General features: G+C 40.5%; 2 protein-coding genes across 11 annotated transcripts in view; one reads left to right on the top strand and one right to left on the bottom strand.

Moving 5' to 3' along the window:
- Positions 1–25,109, bottom strand: part of PJVK (pejvakin) — a 54,446-nt gene that overhangs the window by 7,255 nt on the left and 22,082 nt on the right. For 4 of the 9 annotated variants that reach the window (XM_082466799.1, XM_082466800.1, XM_082466797.1 and 1 more), the window contains exon 2: positions 19,593–19,698. The exons of 4 other annotated variants lie outside the window; for them this stretch is intronic. The gene's annotated coding sequence lies outside the window, so the exon portion shown is untranslated. Of the gene's footprint in view, positions 1–19,592; positions 20,248–25,109 lie in introns of those variants that run through there. One more of the 9 variants, XM_082466798.1, reaches the window with a different exon arrangement.
- On the top strand, positions 200–24,419 carry PRKRA (protein activator of interferon induced protein kinase EIF2AK2). 2 transcript variants are annotated; one of them, XM_082466809.1, is made up of 8 exons: positions 200–405; positions 958–1,127; positions 4,466–4,547; positions 7,276–7,354; positions 8,399–8,516; positions 10,448–10,542; positions 16,889–17,063; positions 20,256–24,419. In XM_082466809.1, exons 1-8 carry the CDS (start codon positions 341–343, stop codon positions 20,411–20,413), a joined length of 942 nt encoding a protein of 313 aa, XP_082322935.1. In that variant the 5' UTR covers positions 200–340; the 3' UTR covers positions 20,414–24,419. The 2 variants fall into 2 exon arrangements, with proteins under 2 accessions (XP_082322935.1, XP_082322936.1); XM_082466810.1 differs by lacking the exons at positions 200–405; positions 958–1,127 and adding an exon at positions 3,772–4,155.

Below are 25,109 nucleotides of genomic sequence, written 5' to 3'. Positions count from 1 at the left end.
GCGGTCTCCACTAGCCGCTGGGCCGAAGGTGGCGCACGGGCTGCAGCTGTAGAGGGCCGGGGCTGCGAGAGGGGCGGGGCCGCCAAGGAGCTCTACCCGAGCCGGGACAGCAGGAGGCGTGACCGGGAGCCGGGACCGGCGCTACCGCACAGAGGCTCCGCCTCCGCCCCCCGCCCATCCCCTGGAGGGACGCAAGCGGGGAGGAGAGGGGGAGTCGGAGGAGGGGAGGAGGTGGCGGCGTCGGCTCTAGATCGCTCCTCTCGGGGACCGACCGACCCGCGGAGCGAAGACGTCGCTCCACACTGCTCTTCCTCCCGCCGCAAAGCCGTCCCTTCTGGCCATGTCTCAGAGCAGGCATCGCGCCGCGGCTCCGCCGCTGGAGCGCGAGGACAGCGGGACCTTCAGGTCAGCGCCCGGGCGGTCGGGACCGAGCGGGGCAGGGCCGGGGGTGGTGGGCAATAGAGGAGGGGGCGGGGGAGCCGGCTGTCCAGCGGCATTCTGGGTAAAGCCCCTTCCTGGCGCTCGCGTCCTCACGGCTGCGGGTGGGCGCTCGGCCCCGCCCTCTCGGCGGCGAGCGGGCCGGGGTCTACGGCCCGGCCCCGCCCCTCCTGCGGCCTCGGTAGGCGCGCGCTGGCCGGAGATGGTTACCCGTCGCCGCCTGGGAAAGGGGTTTGTAGGCTTGGTCCCGGGAGGTTGCAGCACCCGTGCGTACCTCCCGATTCCCCCGCGAATCCCTCCTACCCGCATTCAAGTTATCTCCCTAAAGACCTCCCTCACCCTGCCCGCCGCCCGCCGCAGCGGGGCCGGGAGACTGTCGCGCCTCGCCAGCTCTAGCCCTGGCCGACGGGGAGCTTCGGTGCCTCCGGCGTCACCGTTAGTGGCTGTTAAAACTAGTATTTGCTTCTGCTTCCCTCCCCGCTTTGACATGCAAAGCACAGCTTTTTCTGGTTTTTGCAGTTTGGGGAAGATGATCACAGCTAAGCCAGGGAAAACACCAATTCAGGTATTACATGAATACGGCATGAAGACCAAGAACATCCCAGTTTATGAATGTGAAAGATCCGATGTGCAAATACACGTGCCCACTTTCACCTTCAGAGTAACCGTTGGTGACATAACCTGCACAGGTCTGTATGCACAATGAACCCCGATGACCATGTGGGTTGGCGGGTCAGGACTTGGCATTGCGTCTTAGTTCGGAAAAGTACCCTTTTTACCGGAGACAACGGTGAGGAGCAGGCTCTTAAAACTGACACCTTTCTCAGGTCATTGGGACTTTCCAACTTCCTGATTCTCTCCCTAATTTTCTGTCTCCCAGATACCAAGAGAAGCTCAGAAACATACCCTAGGACCCTCCTAGGGATCTTCCAAGAATTAGGGAGAAGCAGGAAAGGCTCTTGGAGCAGCCATAGCTGCATCAGTAGGTGCTGTCAAATTTCATAGGTTATAGCAGATGCCAGGAGGCATGACCCCAGAATTTTCTGAGCTGCTCCCCTCTGTCCATTTGGCACTTTGGGCCGATTGTACCACACTCGGTTCTGTATCCAAGCAAAACGAGGAAGGCGGAAAGCTCAACTACACTACATTGCGTAGCAGCTTCTAGTTCCTGACACTGTACAGTATTTTAATAAGATGTTATCACCTTTTTTATACATGAGGAAATAGGTCCAGAGAGATTATAAGAAACATGCCCAAGGTCACACAGCAATGAAGTTTCAAAATTAAGATTCACCTTATTATGGTCATTGAACTTGAGCAAATGATAACTGAAGTAGCCCATTTGTAAACGTAGACATCTTATTCCTTATGTATCTATTTAATTGCAAACACAAAAAATATTGAATACTAAATTTAATTTGGAAGAATGCCAAGAAAAAAATTCAGCAAGGAGGCTGAAGTCCCACCATCTGGTAATCTGAAGGCATCATTTGTTTGTGTCCCTGAAAATCTGGAGTCCGCTATTTTCATTGAAGCCACTTTAAGAAAATTTTGAAGCTTTTTTGTCTATGTGGGGCAGGTGGATTGTAGCTAGATTCTAGCTAGAAGGTTCCTCATATGAACCACAGAATCAACATTTGCACTACTGCTTTAGCTGGTCTATTTTAAAATATTCAGTGAAAACTCAAAAGTAGCCTTTTTCCCTTCAGTGTGTTTTAGATCAGAGATTAACAACCTGTGGCAACTGCTTAGTCCCCCTAGTCTTCTCACACTGTCCTGTCTTCCTGTGCAAGCTTATCTACCTCTGTGGCTTCAAATACTATCTAAAGGCTGATAATTCTGAAATCTCTGTCTTCAGCCCAGGCGCAGTTACAGAACAGTGTATCTGCCTGTGCTTGCTAGGCATTTTTGCTTGGATGACCCAAAGACACCTCAGTCTCTCACTGTCCCAAACTGAATCCATCTTCTCTCTCAAATCCATTTCCTCTGCATTCCCCGGCTCAGTAAAGGCACCACCGTCACCCGTCTGCTTACAGTAGAAATTTGGGTTTCACCTTCTTGACCCCTTCTTCTCCCTCTGCCCATTGTCCAGTCTGCCACCAAATCCTACTTCCTAAATATCTCTTGAATCTGTCTGCTTCTCTCATCTTTCTGTTCCTACTATCCGAGCCACATGGATTATAGTTGCAGCCTCATAGCTGCTCTCTTAGCTTCTATCTTGTGGCGTCCATTTTCCACACAAAAACCAGAATGTTTTTTCTGGCATTCAAATCTGTTCATGTACTTCCTCTTTTTAAAATCCATTCAGTGGTCTTCCCATCACCCTCTGGATGAATATAAATTTCTTAACATCAGTGACAGCTTTACTTCACAAAATGTGGTCGACAGCAGTATTGGTATCACCTGGGCACTTGAAAGAAGTGCAGAATATCAGGCCCCATCCAACACCTACTGTTAGTATGCATTCTAACAAAATTCCCAGGCAATTCCTAACGTTTGATAAGCACAAATTTAGGAGGCCGTTCTTTGGCCTCTCCAACCCTTCAACTCTCTAGCCTTTTACCTCAAAGTTCCTTTCCTCAAGCTCTTACTGTCCCCTACAACTTGGGGCCTGAGAACACCATGCTCTGTGTTACCTCTGAGGCTTTGCAAGTACTCTTTCTCTGCCTACAGGGCTCTCCCTAATCCCCCAGCTCTCTTCACCTCACTAACTTTTACTGATCTTTCAGGTCCTTGTTTAGTTATCTCCTCCTTCATGACACCTTTCTGAATCCTTACCAAGAGTAGGGGAGCTATCCGTTTTGTAGGATACCCTACAACCTGCACTTAGGCCTGCTGTGATACTCCACATTTCAGATGTCTTTTTATAGACAGAATCTCACACATTAGGCTGTATGCTCTTTAAGGGCAGGGACCCTGCTTAGTTCTCTACTGTGGTTGACCCTTGAACAACACGGTTTTGAATTACGCAGTCCACTCATACGAGAATCTTTTTCAGTAGTGAATACTACAGTACCACACAATCCACGGTTGGTTGAATCCGCAGTTACCGAGAAAGCTAGAAATGGAGGAACTAAAGATACAGAGGGCTGACTATAAATTATGGGTGGATTTTCAACAGCGCAGAGGGTCGGTGCCCCTAACTCCCACATTGGTCAAGGGTATATCCTTAATACCTATGTTAGTGGATAAATGAGTGTGGTTTATGTGGTCTCCGACACTTGAGAGCCATGCTTGAAATTTATTCCATGTTCCTTTTCTTTCCTCCACGCAGGAGGAATGGACATCAGCATTCTGATACCACTTTGGAAGGGTTCTCAACACCTAGTTTGAAGTCAGAAGGAAAAAGACTGAATTTACAATTTACTTGTGTGGTTGCTTACTGAAATTAGGCATCAATCTCAGTGATCAGTCAGGCCTAGTCCCTTCTGCCCCCTTAGCTACCCATGTAAGGGATACAGATTATATGGAAGACGCTTAATGTAATCTCTCAACTTCTTCCCTATACACACCTTCCCCCACTGTATCCAACAGGTAGTCATGACTGCTTAGCCAAGCAGAGGGGTTTAATTCAGTATAGGAGGGGTTGTTACAGTGAAAGTGTGCACATTTTGCTGTCAAACGGTGTTGCTGTAAGTGGCTCCTTTAAAGGAAACTTCTTGCTATAGAAGAATTTCCTTTCTAAGAATAATGGAATAAGTTGCATTTCTTCAGAAGGTATGACATAGTCTACTTTATTACTTTATGTAATAAGCATGTATAATGTATACCTGTATAAAGATTTTTATACAGGTATACAAAAATTAAATACATAGAATTTTTTAAATCACAGGGATTTTTTAATGTATTAACTTCATATGGTATTTTATTTCAGTGTATAACTGTATGCAAGTGTATGTTTTTATTACCTAGTGTGTATATACATAAAATGTGTAGTGACTTTGTTTTGTATTATGCAAACATCTATGTAAGCCTCACATTTTCACAGCATGTAAAGAGTTTGTTTTTTTTTTTAACCTTAATTCAGGTGAAGGTACAAGTAAGAAGCTAGCGAAACATAGAGCTGCAGAGGCTGCCATAAACATTTTGAAAGCCAATGCAAGTATTTGGTGAGCTAAATTTCTTTGTATTCTGCAGCTCAAAAATATCATGGCTGAGGTAAGATTAAAAGTTTGAACATGCTCACAAAAGCAACAAACAGTTGTTAATCTCTAGTTCTAAAATTCTATTTCCTTGTGAAGACCTGTCATCCACTAAAGACAACTTTATCCATAGGAAATTAAATCCAGATATTAATTATTAGATGAAGGCTCTCAGGAACTAGGCTTTCTTCTTTTTTTTCCCCAGATGAGGTGCAATACTAGAAAACCAGAGTGTTTCTGGCAAATACCGTACTGGATTAAGAGTTTGTTTCTACACTGAAGAAAACAAGGTGTGAGATAGAAAAAGATCAGCTAAAAGTATTCTTTTAGAAATTTGAATTTGAAAGGAGACAAAAAGATTTCCTTCTATTATAGAATGTATACTAAATACAAGAGGATGTTAAATGGGATGTTTATTCTTTTTTTTTTTTTTTACTAGATTTTATTTATTTTTTGGCTGTGTTGGGTCTTCTGTGGCTGTGCACGGGCTTTCTCTAGTTGCCGAGGGCTTCTCATTGCGGTGGCTTCTCTTGTTGCGGAGCACAAGCTGCAGGTGCGCAGGCTTCAGTAGTTGTGGCTCGTGGGCTCTAGAACACAGGCTCAGTAGTTGTGGTGCACGGGCTTAGTTGCTCCGCAGCATGTGGGATCTTCCCGGACCAGGGATCGAACCTGTGTCCCTTGCATTGGCAGGCGGATTCTTTTTTTTTTTTTTTTTTTTAATTTATTTATTTATTTTTGCCTGTGTTGGGTCTTCGTTTCTGTGCAAGGGCTTTCTCTAGTTGTGGCGAGCGGGGGCCACTCTTCATCGCGGTGCGCGGGCCACTCACTGTCGCTGCCTCTCTTGTTGCAGAGCACAGGCTCCAGACGCGCAGGCTCAGTAGTTGTGGCTCACGGACCTAGTTGCTCCGCAGCATGTGGGATCTTCCCAGACCAGGGCTCGAACCCGTGTCCCCTGTATTGGCAGGCAGATTCTCAACCACTGTGCCACCAGGGAAGCCCCTGGGATGTTAATTCTTGACATATATTTCCAAAATAAATTTGTTATCACATTAGGTGCTTTTGGAAGGAGCACTAGTCCTGGAGCATCTCATGTATTGTAAATTGGTGTCCTTTGATTTCTAATGGGCACATCCAGGAGCACATTTTGCCTGCAAATTCTTCCCTTTACGTGCACTCAAATATACTTGGAGTACAATCTGGTATATCTGCTCATAGCTGAGAGCAGAGGCCCATGGGAATTTAGGATGGGTTTTTTTGTTTCCTAGCCATAGAAGAACTTCTGGCTTAGGGATATATTGATATTTAGGTTCTCATGCAGTGTTCCTCCCGTTTACTTAGTAATTTTAAACCTTTTAGGTAGTTTAGAACCAACCAGCAAAAGCCTTGGGTCTCACAAAATGATGCTTGATTCTCTAGGGTCATACATTATAACTGATTTATGCTAGCTTTCTGGACATGCCAAATGGCATGGCGGGTTTTGGATTTTCCCCTTGCTGGTGACGGCCATGCCATTTCTGTGCAACCCAAAGGTCAACCCAAAGTGTTGCGTATATTCATAGAAATTAGTAATACAGAGTGTCCTTTCTGCACATGGGCACTTCACTTTGTCAGCAAAAAAGGCTAACAAACCTTACTATGTATTTGTGCTTCTTGACAGATAAGATGGGAATTGCTAAGCTGTAAATCAGGCTTAAAGTGGCCTAATATGATACAGAGACTTTCTCACTTATCCATCACAATTACTTGGGTAGCTTCAGTGTACAGCATTGGAAGTGAATGTTCGTATCTCATCAGCTTATGTAAAGCTTGAAATTCTGGCAGGTAGAAAAGAAACTTGACGAAATGGCAATAACAACCTCACTGGTCATGGAAGAAATGACTCTAGCTGCCTAGGTGGCAGTAACCTCGAAATGCAGCTTGTTCCACGTTAGGCATCCATCACCCAAGTAACTACTAAGTTCACACTACGTAGAAGAGGTTGTTCTCTTTTTCTCTAATCACAGTCCCCACATGCTCAAATCAGATTCATGCCGGCCATCAATTTTATACAGGATACATATAAATCTTAGGAAGATTATCCTAGCGTAGAGCAGATAATAGATCAAACCAGGTCTTTCTTCTATAATTATCTGGATGAAAAAGCTACCTTTATGATCTGTATGGTTTACATTTCCAGGCTAAACTTCCTAACTGTTAGTCTTCCCTTTTTTTGTAGTTGTAACAATAGTGTGCTTTATTTAAAGACATTTTTATTGAGCATCTGTTATATATAAAGCACTGCAAGGCTTATGAGGGTAAGTAATACATAGGCCCTACCATCAAGGATTTTATAGTCTGAACAGGGGAGAGGTGTGGTGAGGGATAGACAAATCACATGTATTTGTAAGACTGTACAACTTATGGTAAAATAATTTGTTTAAGAAAGGGTCAAACCAAATGTTACAGTGGTTCAAAGAAGGGAGAAATTATGTTCCATTGGGGGTAAAAGAATAGGCTTCTGAGAGGAAGTGGCAATTGAGGTATACCTTGGATGATGGATAGATCAGATTCTCATAGAAGAGGTGGGCGAGAAGGGTATTCCATGTAGAAGGAAAGGCAACAGCAAAGGCATGGAAAGCTAAATTGAAAATGCTTGTCCTTTATTTAATAATTCGGGGGAGATTATTTTGTTTTATAACACTATAAAAATGTTTAGCTTTGCAGTTCCTGATCCCTTAATGCCTGACCCTTCCAAGCAACCAAAGAACCAGCTTAATCCTATTGGTTCATTACAAGTAAGTGGCACAGTTTCCATACTTAACTTTTTGTCCACTGGAAAAAATGCCATAAATTTTGATAATATCATAAGGGCTGAGAGAAGGAATTAATATTTTAAAGATGGTATAACATTTTGTGTTCCAAGTTATGATCATTAGATGTTAAAGTGCTAACTTGAAATTATTTTCCTATTTATTTATGTTTTGGATTTTCTTCCATAGACAGTATCTGCCTTTGGTTTGTGGAATTCTCATTTGAGATCAGCAGGACCTCAGTGCACATGGGTAGAGTGTTTTATATTTTAAGAATATTTCTTGCCACTCTTGTGACAAATCTCTCTCTACTTCTGTTGAGACAGAAGACTTTATAAGAACCCAAACTGAGTTACCTAACTCAAGAAAAGGGAAGTCATTTGCTTATTTGCTTATTCTACCAAAAAGATATATTCAGCTTTGAATTTCTGCGTGCAGAATATCCTCCTTGCAGACTATCCATGTGCTCTGTTGGACAACTCCCCTCCCTATTATCCCACCCGTCCTTTGGTCTCTTTCCTCCTCTGTGAGTTTTTCTGTAGTTTTCTTCCCCTTCTTTCCTCAACCTCATCCAAGTGTGTTTGTTTGCTGTCTGCTTCTCATCTGCTCTCGATCGAATGTAGCTAGTTAGGCAGCCATGGGTATGGAAGGTTATAGCTAGGAGGCGAGAGGCTTTAGGCACTGATGGCCGTGAGACCTGTAGATGTCCTCTCTGATGTTCCCAGAGGCTGAAAGTAGCTTGTCGTTCTGTTTGAACTCTTTGATATCAACTCACTCCAGCTTAATGGAAGAACACCATTCACAGTAGGAAACTGCTTCCGTTTTGGTATTGTGGGCCTATAAGATATAAAATGCAGGAATATCTCTGGGAAATAGAGGGCCTTCTCTCATTTTTTTCATTGCAGAATATCATTATTCTTTGCAAACATATAAGTAGATATGGGATCAAAATCATGAGAGAATATCATTTGTGTGATTGAGCCACTGCGTAGTAAAAATTACTAATAAAGCCTCATCTCGATTTTCTAGGAATTGGCTATTCATCATGGCTGGAGACTTCCTGAATATACCCTTTCCCAGGAGGGAGGACCTGCTCATAAGAGAGAATATACCACAATTTGCAGGCTAGAGTCATTCATGGAAACTGGTACTTATTCCTTTTTACCCTCATACAGTTGAAGACATTTGAAATATTTTGAGAAGATGAATGACCATAGAAATTTCTGTTGTGATTTCTTTTCAGATATTTCTATGGGGAAAAAAACTGACACACTCCTAGTCTACTGTTTCTAACTTTCTGCAGTTGAATTTTTTTTTTAATTTTTTAAATTTATTATTTATTTTTGGTTGCGTTGGGTTTTCGTTGCTGCGCGCGGGCTTTCTCTAGTTGCGGCGAGCAGGGGCTACTCTTTGTTGCGGTGTGCAGGCTTCTTATTGTGGTGGCTTCTCTTGTTGCAGAGCACAGGCTCTAGGTGTGCGGGCTTCAGTAGCTGTGGCTTGCAGGCTCAGTAGTTGTGGCTCGTGGGCTCTAGAGCGCAGGCTCAGTAGTTGTGGCACACGGGCTTAGTTGCTCCGCGGCATGTGGGGTCTTCCTGGACCAGGGATCAAACCCGTGTCCCCTGCATTGGCAGGCAGATTCTTAACAACTGCACCACCAGGGAAGTCTTCTGCAGTTGAATTTAAGTATAAATATTTGGCTTAAGAATACTTTACTTCTTAATTTGATATTTTTTAAAATTATGGGTTGGTAATGGAGAAGCAAATAAATAATTGACTCTTTAAACAGTCTTCATTGATATAACAGGGACTTAAAAATCATTTTGGAGAAAAAAGCAGTAGTAAATCTCTTGGAGTTTCAATAGCTATTCTAGAAGATAGGAGGACAAGAAGAAGATTACATTTGAAAACAAGATGATTAATAAGAGGCTGATGGCAAAAAATTGCAGTGAGATAAAAATAAAGTAGAAATTAACCTTTTAAATTACAGCAACTTCTATGTTGTAAACGCCACAAACTATGAGAAAAAAGTCACTTAATAAAGTACTCCTGAGGATTCCTATTTTAACTTCTCTAGCATGTTTTTGTAAGTGGCTTGAAATGGAATTTTACCTTGGTTAGATATCAGTCTTAAGTAATAAGCAGCTGTTTGCCCTTGAGAGGTAGTGTGGGCCAGTGCAGAAAGCCCTAGGCCAGAAGCAGGAACCTCAGCTTCCTGTTCTTGATGCAGTCCTTGATTTGCAAGGTTAGGTAAATTGCTTAATCTCCCTGCCTGGATCTCAGTTTTTAAATCTGTAAACATGGAAGTAGATGATATTTATAGTGTCTTTCAACTCCAGCCTCTCCTATGCCCTTCTTATTCATGTTAAAGAAAGAAATTCCACATAGTTATCAGTGTATAGGAAATTATAAGCAAGAAATAGACATTGAGAGATAGGAGTTGTAATTCAAATGTACCTTGGTAAATTTGAATATGTAGTCAGAATTAAACCAAATATGGTTCATTAAAGCTAGACATAGGGAGATACATCTGTTAAAGAAAAACAGAAAGTATAACTATTAAAGATAAACTGTTAAAGAAACGTCTTCAAAAATGTGACCATTGGGCTTCCTTGGTGGCGCAGTGGTTGAGAATCTGCCTGCCAATGCCGGGGACACGGGTTCAAGCCCTGGTCTGGGAAGATCCCACATGCCGCAGAGCAACTGGGCCCGTGAGCCACAACTACTGAGCCTGCGCGTCTGGAGCCTGTGCTCCGCAACAAGAGAGGCCGTGACAGTGAGAGGCCCACGCACCGCAATGAAGAGTGGCCCCCACTCGCCGCAACTAGAGAAAGCCCTCGCACAGAAACGAAGACCCAACACAGCCAAAAATAAATAAATTAATTAATTAATTTTTTTAAAAAAATGTGACCATTAATAGTTGTATGAAGCACAGCAAGTAAAGATGTCAGGTCAATAAAAGAATAGTATACAAAAACCATGAGATTGTTCTCTGATCACACACAGTACATTAAACATTTGGTCATTCTCTATGGACACTAGCTTATTTTCTAAACCTACTATTTCTTTTTCTTTATTTAGGAAAGGGGGCATCAAAGAAACAAGCCAAGAGAAATGCTGCTGAGAAATTTCTTGCCAAATTCAGTAATATCTCTCCAGAGAACCACATTTCATTGGTGAGTAATGATCGGAGGTCTACGATGTTAATGTGATTAAACATCTGTTGCTGTAGGAAACTTCTCTAGATTTCTTTTTGTATAGATACTTCAGAGTTGCAGTTTTAAACAAATCTCTTAACTGTTGAGTAATACACTACCCCAATTTTAGCTGCTTGCAGTATGTGAGCCAGGGTCACAGGCGTGGCCAGGTAAGAGAGTTTGGGAGGCACAGTCAAATTCAGAATAATATGATGGTATCTAAAGATGGTAAGTCACTAGTGCCACTTTTGCCTTCAGATTGACAATTCACTCCCATCTCTTGGTTCATCCATTCATTTATCCACTCAGAAAACATTTAGGGAACTCATATTATGTGCCAAGCTTGATGCCAGGTACTGGCATTTGGTGAATAAGATAGTCTCTGGCCCTAAGGAGTTTGTAGCCAGCCTGCTGAAAGAGAAAAGAACCCTACAGACTGGTCCTTCCAGAGGCGTCTTGGGAACGTAGGAGAAGGATCCAACTAAGGTGGGGTTTTAGGAAGACTTCTTGGAGGAAGTAATAGCTGAGCTGAGACCTATAGGATGACAACAGGAAAAAAGAATTCCAGAGAGAAGAAAGACCATGTACAAAGACCCAGGAGTGAAACACTTTATGTGATCTAGGACCGCAGAGTAATTTGGGATGGCTGGAGCATATTCATAGATTTGGAGGGAGGGAGTCTCCAACAATGAGGCCGGAAAGGAAAAGAGGGATTGAATCTTGCAGGAACTACTGTGTTAAGGAGATTGAACTTTATCCTCAGGGTAGTGCAAAGTCATTAAATAAATTTAATATGTAAAGGACAAGATCTAATTTATACATTAGAAGGGAAATCACTGGCTGCATTATGGTGAGTGAATGAATATTAGAGTCAAAGAGACCTGCTACGATGCTGTTATAGAAAAGCAGATGAGAAATGATGGTGGCCTAGACTAAGGTAGTGGCAGTTGAAATGATCGATTTAAAAATTGTTTAGAAAACTGAAGTGAATGGGGCATGGTAACTGATTGCATATAGGGAGTAAGGAAAAAGGAAGAAATAAACATTTTTAGCTTGGCAACTGAGTAGATGGTGGTACCATTCAATAATATGGGGAACACAGAAGATGAGTAGGATTTGAGGGGGAGCACATAATGAGCTAAACGTAGGATATATTGAATTTGAAATATTTGTGGAGTAGCTAAGTGAAAATGTTGAGTAGGCAGCTGGCATTCAGATAGAGAACTTAAGAGAAGTACACATGATATATTACTTGAGATTCTGATATTTGTAGATAGGTATGTATGGTGGTCCATTATCTGAGAGTAGGATGTTAGGTAGGAAATGAGAAGTGAAGACTATAGGAGTGTCCTAAGCTTCTGATTAAAAAAAAAAAAAAAAAGGGCTCATTCTGTAGGGAAAAAAGACTATATCTGAATAAGTAATATAATTTTGGTTTTGCTTTTTTAATAGAAAAATATAAAACACTGCATTCACTTCTTTTAAAACTGGATCAGAGATGAAACCATAATCACAAAACACAGTTAGGTTTGCAGGTGAATTCTGTTAAATCATCAAGGAAGAGATAATCTTCGATGCTATTTAAACTCTTCCAGTTAATATATATAACATAGGGGAAGCTTCTAAATTTATTTTCCAAAACTAACATAACACTAAAATCTGACAATAGCAAATCCCAATGGCAAAAATTATGGATTAATCTCCCTTATGGTGAAACACCTTAATATTCAGTAGAACATTAAAAGAATAATATACCATAGACAAGTAGGGTTTATTTTAGGACTGTAAGAGTATTTCAGTGTTGGTAAATTTATTACTATAACTAATCACATTAATGGGTCAAAGGAGAAAAACACTATCCTCTCAATAGATGCTAAAAAAATTTTGACAGTCATTACTGATAAACTCTTTTAAAATATCCCTATTGCGATTTAAAATATATACCTCAGTGCTCACTTCGGCAGCACATATACTAAAATTGGAACGATACAGAGAAGATTAGCATAGCCCCTGCACAAGAAAGACACGCAAATTCATGAACTGTTCCATATTTTTATAGCCAGGACATGGAAGCAACCTAAGTGTCCATCAACAGATGAATGGATAAAGAAGATGTGGCACAGATATACAAAGGAATATTACTCAACCATAAAAAGAAATGAAATTGAACTATTTGTAGTAAGGTGGATGGACCTAGAGTCTGTCATACAGTGTGAAGTAAGTCAGAAAGAGAAAAACAAATACCATATGCTAACACATATATATGGAATCTTAAAAAAAAAAAAAAAAGGTTCTGATGAACCTAGGGGCAAGACAGGAATAAAGATGCAGACATAGAGAATGGACTTGAGGACACAGGGAGGGGGAAGGGTAAGCTGGGACAAAGTGAAAGAGTAGCACTGACATATATACACTACCAAATGTAAAATAGATAGCTAGTGGGAAGCAGCTGCATAGCACAGGGAGATCGGCTCGGTGCTTTGTGACCACCTAGAGGGGCGGGATAGGGAGGGTGGGAGGGAGACGCAAGAGGGAGGGGATATGGGGATATATGTATACATATAGCTGATTCACTTTGTTATACAGCAGAAACTAACACAACACTGTAAAGCAATTATACTCCAATAAAGATGTTATAAATAAATAAATAAAATAAAATATATACCTCAGAAAAAAAATCAAAACCATGGGTACATGTTTACATGTCTTATCCATTCCCATTAATTTCAGAAATAAGGCAAGGATGCCCACAGATACCTTATTTTTTTCTTTTGGGTCACACCATGCAGCTCTTGGGATCTTAGTTCCCCAACCAGGGTTTGAACCCAGGCCCTCAGCAGTGAAAGCGCTGAGTCCTAACCACTTCCCAGGACTGCCTGGGAATTCCCGATACCGTTTTTTTTAAACATTGTTCTAGAAGTATCAACCAACATAATCAGAAAACAATAAGAGGTTGGAAATAAGAAAAGAGGAGATAGAAACGATCATTAACTACAAATAATATAATTGAATCCCTATAAAGCCCTAGAGAAAAACTACCAGATATAATAAGAGAATTCATCAAGGTAACTGATCATAAAATTAATATACAGAATCAATAGCTTTCTCATATTATTTCTGTTACAAAGGTAACCACCAGAATAATTAAAAATAGAAAGGTGAAAATTATTGCTTCTGGAAAGAGGACTTGAAGGTAGGGAGGAGGATTGTTGCTTTTATAATTCCATACTATTTAACTTTTTTGTTGTATGTGTGTATTACTTTGAATAATAAAATGTATGAAGCTTGATAACATTGGCCATTTTATAGCAAAATAGAAAATCTGTCCTGAAAAAGCATACTAGAAAAAATAGTTTCCCTATTTATGAATATTACAAAATGGAATATAGAAGATCCTATTCTCAATAGTAGAAAAGAGGATAATATGACAGGGAATAAACTTAAAAAGAAATGTGCAGGACTCATATGAGAAAAACTTTAAAATTCTAGTGAGGGATTTAACAGAAATTGAATAAATGTAAAGCTATCTATTTTTGATAGACTCAATACTGTAAATATATAAAAATGTAATATAGTCTTAGTCAAAATCTACCAGAATTCATTTTGGATCTTAATACAACTTTACTGAGTTTATCTGGAAAAATAAACTCAAGAATAGCCAAGAAAACTGAAAAGGAAGAGTACGGGAGATGGGGTTATACCCCACCAGAGAATAAAACATACTGTAAAACTATAGTAGTTAAAACAGCTTTTGTACCACAATAGACAGAGGATAGGTATAGATGCCAGTCCATATAGGAAGATAGTACATGACAACAGTGAGATTTCACATCAGTGGGTGAGAGGATGAATGGTATAGAAATAACTTACAGCCACATTGGGGGAAAGGTGAGGGGTGGTGGAATACACATGCACACAGGTGTATGACATATTTAGGTTGCTACCTTATTCCTTACATTAAAATAAATTTCAAATGGATCAAAGATTTAAACATAAGAATTGGAACTGTATGAGAAAACATGGAAGAGCTTTCCTTTTAAAATTCTTAGCATGGAAAAAAAGCCTTTTTAAGCATAACTTAAAACATAGAAGCTGTAAAGTAAGATTCATAAATTTAACTACATAAAACCTACTGCACAGCAAAATGTCTGTAAATAAAACCAATAAAAACAAAGTAAGAAGAAACTGTTTTGAACACATGACTAGGAAGGGACTGTTTTCAATACCAAATACAAAGGTTTACACATCAATAAAAAAGACAACCCAGCAGGAGAAATACAAATGGTGGGGAAAAATATGTTCAACTTTATTCATGCATGTTAAACAAGATACTATTTTCACCTTTAGTTTGACAAAACCTACAAAGTTTGACAATACCTGGTATTGGCTAGGGTGTGAGAAAACAAACACCCTCCAAGACACTTGATGGAAGTATAAATTGGCTCATAAATCAGTTTGGAAGTATTAATTTTTTTTTTTTTAATTTTATTTATTTATTTATTTACTTATGGCTGTGTTGGGTCTTCGTTTCTGTGCGAGGGCTTTCTCCAGTTGCGGCAAGCGGGGGCCATTCTTCATCGCGGTGCGCGGGCCTGTCACTATCGCGGCCTCTCTTGTTGCGGAGCACAGGCTCCAGACGCGCAGGCTCAGTAATTGTGGCTCACGGGCCTAGTTGCTGCGTGGCATGTGGGATCTTCCCGGACCAGGGCTCGAACCCGTGTTCCCTGCATTGGCAGGCAGATTCTCAACCGCTGTGCCACCAGGGAAGCCCCGGAAGTATTAATATTTATCAAAATTAAAAGCATACACGTTCTTTGACTCAGCAGTTCTACTTCTAGAAATTATTCTGTGGAGAAAGTCATCCAAGTGCAAAAGAGTTTCACTGTAACATTGTTAGTGAAAGCCAGAAACCAGAAACAACCTAAAACCTACAGTTGGAGACTAGTAAGGTAACTGCAGTGTATGTATGTGCAGTGCAGTGATATGAGAAAACTTAACAGTATCAGGTGTAGAAGAGTAAGCTATCATTTTTGTTTAAAAAGATTATACGTGTGTGTGCTTAAACGTGCATAGAATGCATACGGAAGTATACTGAAGAGGTGTTTAATAGCAAGTGTCTCTGGGGAATGGAGCAGGAGTCTGGGGAAGGGGCGGCAAGGAAAAGAGACTGTTCTCCATATGTATTTGTTCTTATTACAGGTATCCTTTTACTATATGGATGACCTATGATTTTTTTAAAAACAGCATTTTTTAAAGTTCCAGTCAAGGAATGTAAAATTGTACTTAGTAAGTTTTGCAGATTATGCAAAAATTACCCAATTCTTTATCATGGCCATCCCTATGATCTTTTGAAAATCCCTTAACCTCTGTCAAGCTCATTGATAAATCAGACCAAAGGACAGGTTGCCCTACTTACTTCAGAGACTAGTTTTTTGTGGTTTTTCTAATGGCATAATATATGAAAGCAATTTAAAAACCATAAACTAACATGGAACTGCAAAGTATTCTAAGAACAGAAGTGAAAAAGTAAAGATAGAGGCGAAAATAAAGAAAAGAGGAAAAGGAGAAAAGAAAACAGAAAAAAACAAACTCAACTGGGTTCTGGGATAAGTCTGATAAGAATTTTTTGACATCATGCCATTCATTTGAATGACTTGTTCTCAAACTTGCACATTTCACCTTGTCTACAGTTTCTTTGTTTTCTCCTTTACAGCTGTCAGTTACAGAGACTGGTATTTAATACAAGAAGCCATAAAGATATGAAAATTCCTTCATATTTTAATTTGTAAATTGCTCCATTAGGCAGACTCGATTACAGTCGACCCTTGAACAACACAGGTTTTAACTGCTCAGGTCCACTTATATGCGGATTTTTTTCCATAGTAAATACTACAGTCCACGGTTGGTTGATTCTGTGGATGCAGCACCGTGGATACAGAGGGCTGACTATAAGTTATACATGGACTTTTGACTGTGGGGAGTGTCGGCTGCCTTAACCCCCATGTTGTTCAAGGGTCAGCTGTATCGCAGATTTGTTTATCGTGCTCTTAAATATGTTATACATCTTAATGTGACCATCAGAAATTTTGACTGAGACCTTTATACTATACAAAAGTATTTTTAAATACTTCCAGTATATTATTGCACATTCTTTTTTCTTTAACATTGTGGTGTTTGTTAAATGTGTGTACTTGTTAGTGCTATCTAGTTTAAATCGGAAAGTTTAAACATGCTTTATAAAGTATTAAATGTGAGTGCTTAATTAATACTTATAATAGCGTTGGAACCCAGTCCAAGAGTCTTAACTTTCATCTCTGTTTTTCAGACAAATGTGGTAGGACATTCTTTAGGTTGTACTTGGCATTCCTTGAGGAATTCTCCTGGTGAAAAGATCAACTTACTGAAAAGAAGCCTCCTCAGTATTCCAAATACAGATTACATCCAGCTGCTTAGTGAAATTGCAAAGGAACAAGGTTTTAATATAACATATTTGGATATAGGTATGATTTTTTTTCTTTAGCTTATCCTAAAACCTGTTTATTTTTTTAAATGTTTGAGGAACAAAACCTCTATTATAATTTTTTTCATTGATTGGGGATTCTGACTATATATAATTACTAGAACGGTAACATATATCATTGGTATGTCCCATTCTTATACATAATAAAAATAGAGGTAACATCTATACAGTTATAATAATAAAAACAACAATAGCTAAGAGTTATAGAGTTACTGTGTGCCAGGCACTGTTCTAAGGACATAACATATTTCAACCCACAGTATCCTCAAACTGTGAAGTAGCTTCTATTATTCTTATATATAAGTGAGGAAAGTAAAACAAAGAAAGGTTGAGAAACTTGCCTGAGATGACATAGCTGCTAGTCAGTGGTAGAGCCAGATTAGAAGACTCCCTGCTGATACAATATCTAGTAAACCAGCCCTGATGGGCAGCTTGACAAATAAAAAGGCACCCACATTTCTAGAACAAGTACCAAGTTTGTGGGGGTCAGGCAGACCTCTTCTCTCCACTTTATCACTATGTACCACTTCCGGGAGATAAATGGGGACAATTGATAGTTTTATCTCATCTCAGCTATGAACTTCTATATTTTTTCTAGCCCATAATCACTCAGATAGACAAATGCAGACAGATTGGAAAGCAATCAGTGTGGATTTTCTTTTAATGCAGTTTATAACTGGCTAATTTGTTTGTATGCGTGTGTTCATGTGTGTTTTTGGTGTCTTGATTTAACATCAGTATAGTATGTGAAGAATCTGATACCCCTTATTCTAGCCTTAGTGACCTGGGGGGACCTAGCTTGTCAGAGCTACTAGCACTGAGAAAGTAGGGTGTTTAGGGACTGAAAGAACTTCTAATTTTCTCTGCTACTTTGGGATTGAATGATGGGTCAGATACAGTGCCTCAATATACTGAGAATTATGCAGAACCTGGGGATTAATGCAGAAAGATGATCAGAAAACGTAGCTGATTGAGAGACCATTCATTCAAAAAATATTTCTGAAGTATCTACACTTTGTTGGGTGTTTGAGACACAGATGAATAAGCCATGTCATGAATATGACTATGGAAGGTTTTGAATCTGGGAAAAGAAGGAAACTTGAGATGGTTTTTTAGATTACGAATTAATGATGACTTTGAAATGCTCCTTAGCAATTTTAAGAACTGAATAGTTCTTGTAAACATAGAACAGCAGTTTAAAAACCACAGTCGGTTAATTTGACTAACTTCTACGCAATTACTTTCCAAAGAACCTCAGTGTTCTCCAAAGAAGATCTACAAATGGCCAAGAAGCACGTGAGAAGATGCTCACTATCATTAGTCATCAGGGACATGCAAATCAAAACAACAGTGAGGTACCAATTCACACCCAGTAAGATGGCTGTGATGAATAAAATAGAAAATAACCAATGCTGGTAAAGATATAGAGAAATTGTAGCCCTCATATGTTACATAGTGAACACGTAAAATAGTTCAGCTGCTGTGGAAAATTTGAGGAGTTTTGTTGCTCCTCAAATGAATTACCATATGACTTAGCAACTCTACTGCTAAGTATGTACCCAAAAGAATTGAAAGCTGGTATTCCAACAGATACCTGTACACATGTGTTCACAGCAGTACTATTCACAATAGCCAAGAGGTAGAAACAGCAGAACAGCCCAATGTCCATTGACACATGAATGAAGAAACCAATTGTGGTATATACATGCCATGAAATATTCTTCAGCCACGAAAAAGAATGAAGTTCTGATATATGCTACAACATGGATAAACCTCAAAAATATTATACTGGGCTTCCCTGGTGGCGCAGTGGTTGAGAGTCTGCCTGCCAGTGCAGCGGACACGGGTTCGAGCCCTGGTCTGGGAAGATCCCACATGCCGTGGAGCGACTGGGCCCGTGAGCCACAATTACTGAGCCTGCGCGTCTGGAGCCTGTGCTCCGCAACAAGAGAGGCCGCGGTGGTGAGAGGCCCACGCACCACGATGAGGAGTGGCCCCCGCTTGCCACAAGTAGAGAAAGCCCTCGCACAGAAACGAAGACCCAACACAGCCATAAATAAATAAATAAATAAAGAGGATGCATTTCAAATAGTAAAAAAAAAAAAAAAAAATTATACTAAGTGAAAGACAGACAAAAAAAGTCACATATGATTCCATTTCCATGAACTATCCAGAATAGGTTAATCCATAGATTGGTAGTTGCCAGGGCCCAGGCGGTATGGGTGGGATAGTGTTTTCCCTTGGGGTGATGAAATCGTGAGAATGTTCTGTAACTGGATAGAGGTGGTGGTTGCACAACACTGTGAATGTACTAAATGCCACTGAATAGTTCACTTTAAAATGGTTAATTTTATGTTACGTGACCTTCACCTCAATTTAAAAAAGAACCTAGATGCTAGAACTAGAAAGCCTCTTCACACATTAAATAATCCCATTGTATCTGGATATTTTATACTATATTGATTCTAGCTGAAATAACATTTAATCATGACAGTTTCAAACAACTCACCTGTTTCTACTTCTTTCCCTGTCTCAATAAACCATCTTTAGTAAGAGTGATTCATCAGATGTTAAGACCGTTTGTTTTCAGGGTTTCAGTGTTGTTTTAAAACATCCTAAACAAATACACAAAATGGAATTAAACTCTCTGCACAGACTTATAACCAAAGAACATGACATCACAAGGGAGGTTTTGCCCTGAACCGTGTATTTCCTGGTTCAGTGTCTATTGAAAATAACTCTAAAGAGTGGAAAATACAGTCTCTCCAGCCCTCTAGCAAATGTTCTTTTTTCCCTTTTAAAAAAGTTGCTGTGGTTCAGTAATTTGCAAACACTGTTAAACTAACCACATTAAAATTGCCTTGGGAGCTTTTTGAAAATGCAGGAATCTGGCCACTGCAACCCCTAACCCTGCGTTTCTGATAGAGCAGGCTGGAGTGAGGCCCAGGCACCTGGATTTCTTTAAAGTTCCCCCAGGTGATTATGAAGCACAGCTGTGTTTGAGAACTGCTGTAGCTGGGCAGTTTGTACAAGAATGACAGAGATGATAAGTGGAGTATTATACCATGGATGCTTAGGGAGAAAGACGGTAATAAAAATTGTATTGTTTTTACAAAGGATCTGCTTTCTATGCACGTGGCATTAATCATCATGTTTGAATGTGTCATTGCAGAAGAACTGAGTGCCAACGGACAGTATCAATGTCTCGCTGAATTGTCCACCAGTCCCATCACAGTCTGTCATGGCTCGGGGATCTCGTGTGGCAGTGCACAGAGCGATGCAGCTCACAATGCTTTGCAGTATTTAAAGATAATAGCAGAAAGAAAGTAAACTCGGAACAACTTAGAAAACCCTTCAGTAGCACATAAGAAGTTCCCCTTTCTCTCCTTCCCAAGTGAAACATTGACTATAATGTTTGAGTTTGTGTCTTGGTTCTAAATCTCTTCATAGATTCCATCAACACTCCAGATTTAATTATCTCCTAGTAGTTGTTATTAAGATGTTTTTAATGGCTTCGACTTTGTATTGGTATATTGTATTTATAAACTTTGTACCATAGGCAGAGTGTAGCACCCATTTTACAATGCCATGTACATAGAAGGAAAAACCTGCATGATTGTTGTTGATGAGGAGGAGGATAAACTAAAACTGCTAGCAACAGTCTTTCCTACTGGTGCTTAACCTCTTCTTTGTGCAAGGCTTTGTAAAGGGATTTCGAAGGAAGCCCCTTAGAATTAGTGTTGAGGAACGCACTAACAGGTTTTAATTGAATGTGATTGTTAAATTTCAGGGAACGTGATTGGTCTGCTGTGTATTTGAATCCATGTAATAAAGAGCTGTTGTTATAATGGGTTGTTCATTTTATTAAAGTGCTACTGACTCGACTGTGGCCCTGTTCTTTTTAGCCATTCTTGTGAGTAACATTACAATGTGGATACTGTTATTTACATATCTCTGGTTTACTTCTTAGAGTCAAAGGTAAAAAAAAAAAAAACAAAACAAGCAAAAATTTACAAATGTATATGTGATAAATCACTTCCATATTTTCTCTAGGCATATGCAGTGTTGTCTTATGCTTTGACATAACCATTCATAGATGAATAGTAGTTGAAAAAGCATTAGAATTACTGAAACAAAACTTTCCAGTGCACTCAATTCAGTTACAGGAATGTTTCAAACGAAACAGTGAGTGCTTCAAAGGTTAGGAAATAAGTGTCATGAGCAAATTTTAATTTTGCCTTTTATGTTTTCATATATCATCTCATAACACCTCAAGTCTGCCATCTGTCAGGGCCAGCTGATAGTGCTACATCTGTAGATCAGGGAATACCTCAGAGAGGAAGAGAGCGCTCAGTGATAAAGGTAGATGTTGACAGTCTCAAGTGTCAGTCTAGCAGGAAGTACGTAACAAATGTTTTTCTGTCTGGAAAAAAGATGATAACCTGAGTGCAATCCTTTGAGAATAAAAACCTACATAATAAAGGGAAACCAGTGTGTGTAACTTGTTTAAAGCTCTAAAGAGCATTTAACTAAGTTTCACGTTATAAGCCATATACGTCAATTAAATCAGGATTTTAGTTATTTTGGCGGTGAGGTTAAGGAACACACAAAGACTGGAAACAAAGTTTAGGCATAAAGTGGAGCATTAAGATTGGATTAACCTTGGGTGTTTATGAATGCTCTGGAATATAGACAGGGCACAATGAACTCACTCTAGAGATGACATCAGACCCTTCTGCACAGTAAAATGCCCACTGTGAAGAGGATAAGTTGGGGGGAGGTTTCATAAGGTGTTGGAAGAAGAAGATGAGGTCCGACAGGGGGAAAGGACAATGTACTTGGGTTCTAAGCAGTTCAAATGTATTGAAAAAATGATGAGATCTGAGTATAAGGCACCTGGAAGTCATGCTCTTCCTTCTGCCTATGCTTTCTCTACTTCTGGCTCTGGAGGAAGCATGCGTTCTTAAAAATACTGTTCAAATGCCACTTCTGTCAGACTGTCCAGATGTGCTAGGGAGTTACCTGCACCATCAGGTGTTCTTTAACAGCATTTTGTCAAGGCTCTTAACCAATCTAATTGGTTATACTGTTAACCATGTTAGGTGAGTGACTCAAATAGGCTGAACAGGCAACTATGCCTGTTGCATTAGATGCATCAGTAGTGGGGAAATATGCTGTGTGGAGTTTATGACAAGTTCCAGCGGGAAAATCACAATGTGGATGCCAAAGGTTCTGGATCAAGACCATGCCATCTATAGCGGAGAAGTAAACACCTTTCAACAAACAGTCCTGATGTGCTAGTGTGCCCTGGTAGAGATGTAGCACCTTATGATGGGATGCTTGGTAGCCATGTAGCCAAAACCACCAATAATGAGCTAGCTGGGCTCTTTCAGTCCCATAAAGTCATAAGGTTGGGTTGAGTCGTGTTGCAAACCATTGCAACATGGAAGATACATCTAGGAGCAAACACAAATATGGCCGGAGGGCACAGTATGCTACATAAGCAGGCAGCCTGGACTCCCAAGTCATCTACCACTGTTGCACCGGTGCCTCTCCCTCAGTTCACACCTGTTGCCAGCGATCCTGTGTGGCCGGTTGATGGAAGAAAAAAATGCCTGAATTTGACTCGTGGATAGGTAAGGCCAGTACATGGCACAAAATGAAAATACACGATGGCTATACTACAGCCCACAAAGGGGTGGCCTTGAAAGATAGTGATGAGGGGAAATCCTCCCGAAGGGCAGAGTTTCAGGCGGTACACCTTGCCATCCATTTGTGTGGAAAGTGGCCCAAGATTAGAATATACTTGAGCAGTGGCAACTGGTGTGGCCAGCTGGCAGGGGCCTGAAAAGAAACAGACTGCAAGACTGGGGACAAGGAGATCTGAGATGAAGGTACATGGACAGGCACAAAGTGTGAAGAGCTTCGTACTGCCTGTTGATCCATACCATAGAGGATCCATGATGGACGAGGCCCTGAACAACCAAGTTGACAAAATGACATCATCCAGTGTCTGGGATGGAATAGCCACTCTAGCAGGATTGGAGGCTACGGTTGACCCAATGGGATGGGTGCCCACATACCAAGGCTGATCTAGTTACATTCACTGCTGAATGTTCAGCCTGCCAGTAACAGAGACCAATGCTGAGTCCCCAATCCTTCAGGAAACCAATCAGCCACTTGGTGGCATGTCAACTTACAGCGGTCCCAGGAGAAAGATGATTATCAGCTGTAGCCCCAAGCCTAGTTTCAGTGCTGGGGACTGTAGTTTAGTTCACTAACTTCTTCTACGCTTCCTCTAGGGAAAGAGGCTGGAATCCTGGAGAATGCTCCCAGAACTTATTCTAAGAAGTGGATGCAAGCAATGCAAGGGGTGGAACTATCACTGTGGTCCATCACCCAGATCCCACTTAAGGGCTGAAGGACTTCATCATCCCAGCTGCAGGGAGCGCTGCAGGGGGGCAGTCCTCAGCGGTCAGCAGGGCCAATTACATAATTTGTAGGGCCCGGTGCCAAATGAAAATCTAGGACTCCTTGGCCAAAAATTATTAAGAATTTTAGGACAGAGACAGCAGGGTGTTAAACTAAGCGTGGGGTCTTTTTGAGTGTGGGTCCCGTGCGACTACATGAGTTGCAAGTACATGAAGGCAGTTCTGGCTATCATCCCTCTTCAGAATTGCCTCAGTTGAAAAGAGTCACTGTATCCAAGGTCACATCCCCTTTTTTGGGCAGCCTGCCTCCACTGACTGGTCAACAAAGACCTCACCGTCTTGCTCCAATTTGGGACAATTCCAAAGGGCCCATCAGCTTCAGAGTTTCCTAGGGGTCCAGCTGATAACTTTGTTGAGACTGTATCACAATCCAACTTCTCCTCCTGTCCAATCCCAATTTCTTTTTATTCCTTTCAAAGATGGTGATCCCCAAAGCATTCCCTAAATAAACATCCTGCCACTGTCTCTTCCTCAGAGTCTGCTCCCTGCAGAGCCCAACCTGAGATATGGAGTTATAGTTTAGGGTGAAAAGAAAAATCAGATAAATCATGTTACTTATCAAAAAAATTACAACTCTAAGATACTTTTATTTCTCTTTAGATCATATGTCTTTTGCCTTTTATTAAAAAAAATTTTTTTTTGTAGGTCTGTGTGGTTGGTGTGTGTATTGCTCCAGTGGCAGGGCACATTTGGATTTTGAAAAGATTCTTCTTGACATCCAAAGGACATGTAGGAAATGAAATAGAAGTGATCCTAATTTGAGGACAAAGCCTACCATGAGTAAGGCTACATCTAGAATAACACTGCACTTCAAGGGCCAAAGGACAGTTAAAAATCAGGGAAGAGGCCACATTGTAATATGAGTTCTAAAAAGTATAGATTCCAACCTTGAACGCTTCTGAGTATTAGAACTAAGCAGCAGCTCTTAATAGAGTAGGGGGAAAAAATCAACTTATTTTGATGCATTAAAGTACAGCTTTACCTGAAAAACTGTAAATTTGTGGAACTACTGACGATGTGGTCCACTCTGAACATTTTACTAGCTTGACAACATATTCAGAATTATTGACAGATAGGAGATAATGATGGCTTTCTGCCACAGATAAAGCTGATACCAGAAAAGGGAAGTTTGGGCTTGTGGGAAGATAACAATAAACCAAGTTTTGCACTTATTCTATTCAATTTACCAGTTCCTGATTTCTGCATTTGCCTTTGTAAATTTATTTAGGTTCAAACTTATCAATTCTAACCATCTACAGAGAACGTGCAATGAAGATCTGGCAGCTGCTATTCAGAGAGGTCAAAGTTGATGGATGGCATATGTGTCTGCTTGTCTGGTATGAGGTGAGAGTGGGTGTCATGGGAAGAAGACCAGAACAAGCTAGTTGTCCTTCCTATGCTGATCAGAGTGAGTGGATAACTGCAATGTGTCTGTTGCATTTTGTGCTAGTAAGATATAACTGAAGCTTGGGGAAATTTCACATATATCTCAGGAAAAAAGAGGCACAAGACAGAGGCAAACTAAATATTTAAGT

This window comes from Balaenoptera physalus (assembly GCF_965194825.1).
Source record: "Balaenoptera physalus genome assembly, chromosome: 6".
Classification (NCBI taxonomy): Eukaryota; Metazoa; Chordata; class Mammalia; order Artiodactyla; family Balaenopteridae; genus Balaenoptera; species Balaenoptera physalus.
The sequence above is the reverse complement of the archived record's forward strand: the minus strand, read 5'-3'. Positions and strand labels throughout refer to the sequence as shown.

What these genes read in the sequence shown, in the direction of transcription:
- PRKRA (XM_082466809.1), top strand. Translation starts at nt 341, where the DNA reads ATGTCTCAGAGCAGGCATCGCGCCGCGGCTCCGCCGCTGGAGCGCGAG. An exon ending in GAGGACAGCGGGACCTTCAG is followed by an intron (nt 406 to 957) that starts GTCAGCGCCCGG and finishes TGGTTTTTGCAG; the next exon opens with TTTGGGGAAGATGATCACAG. An exon ending in AAAGCCAATGCAAGTATTTG is followed by an intron (nt 4,548 to 7,275) that starts GTGAGCTAAATT and finishes AAAAATGTTTAG; the next exon opens with CTTTGCAGTTCCTGATCCCT.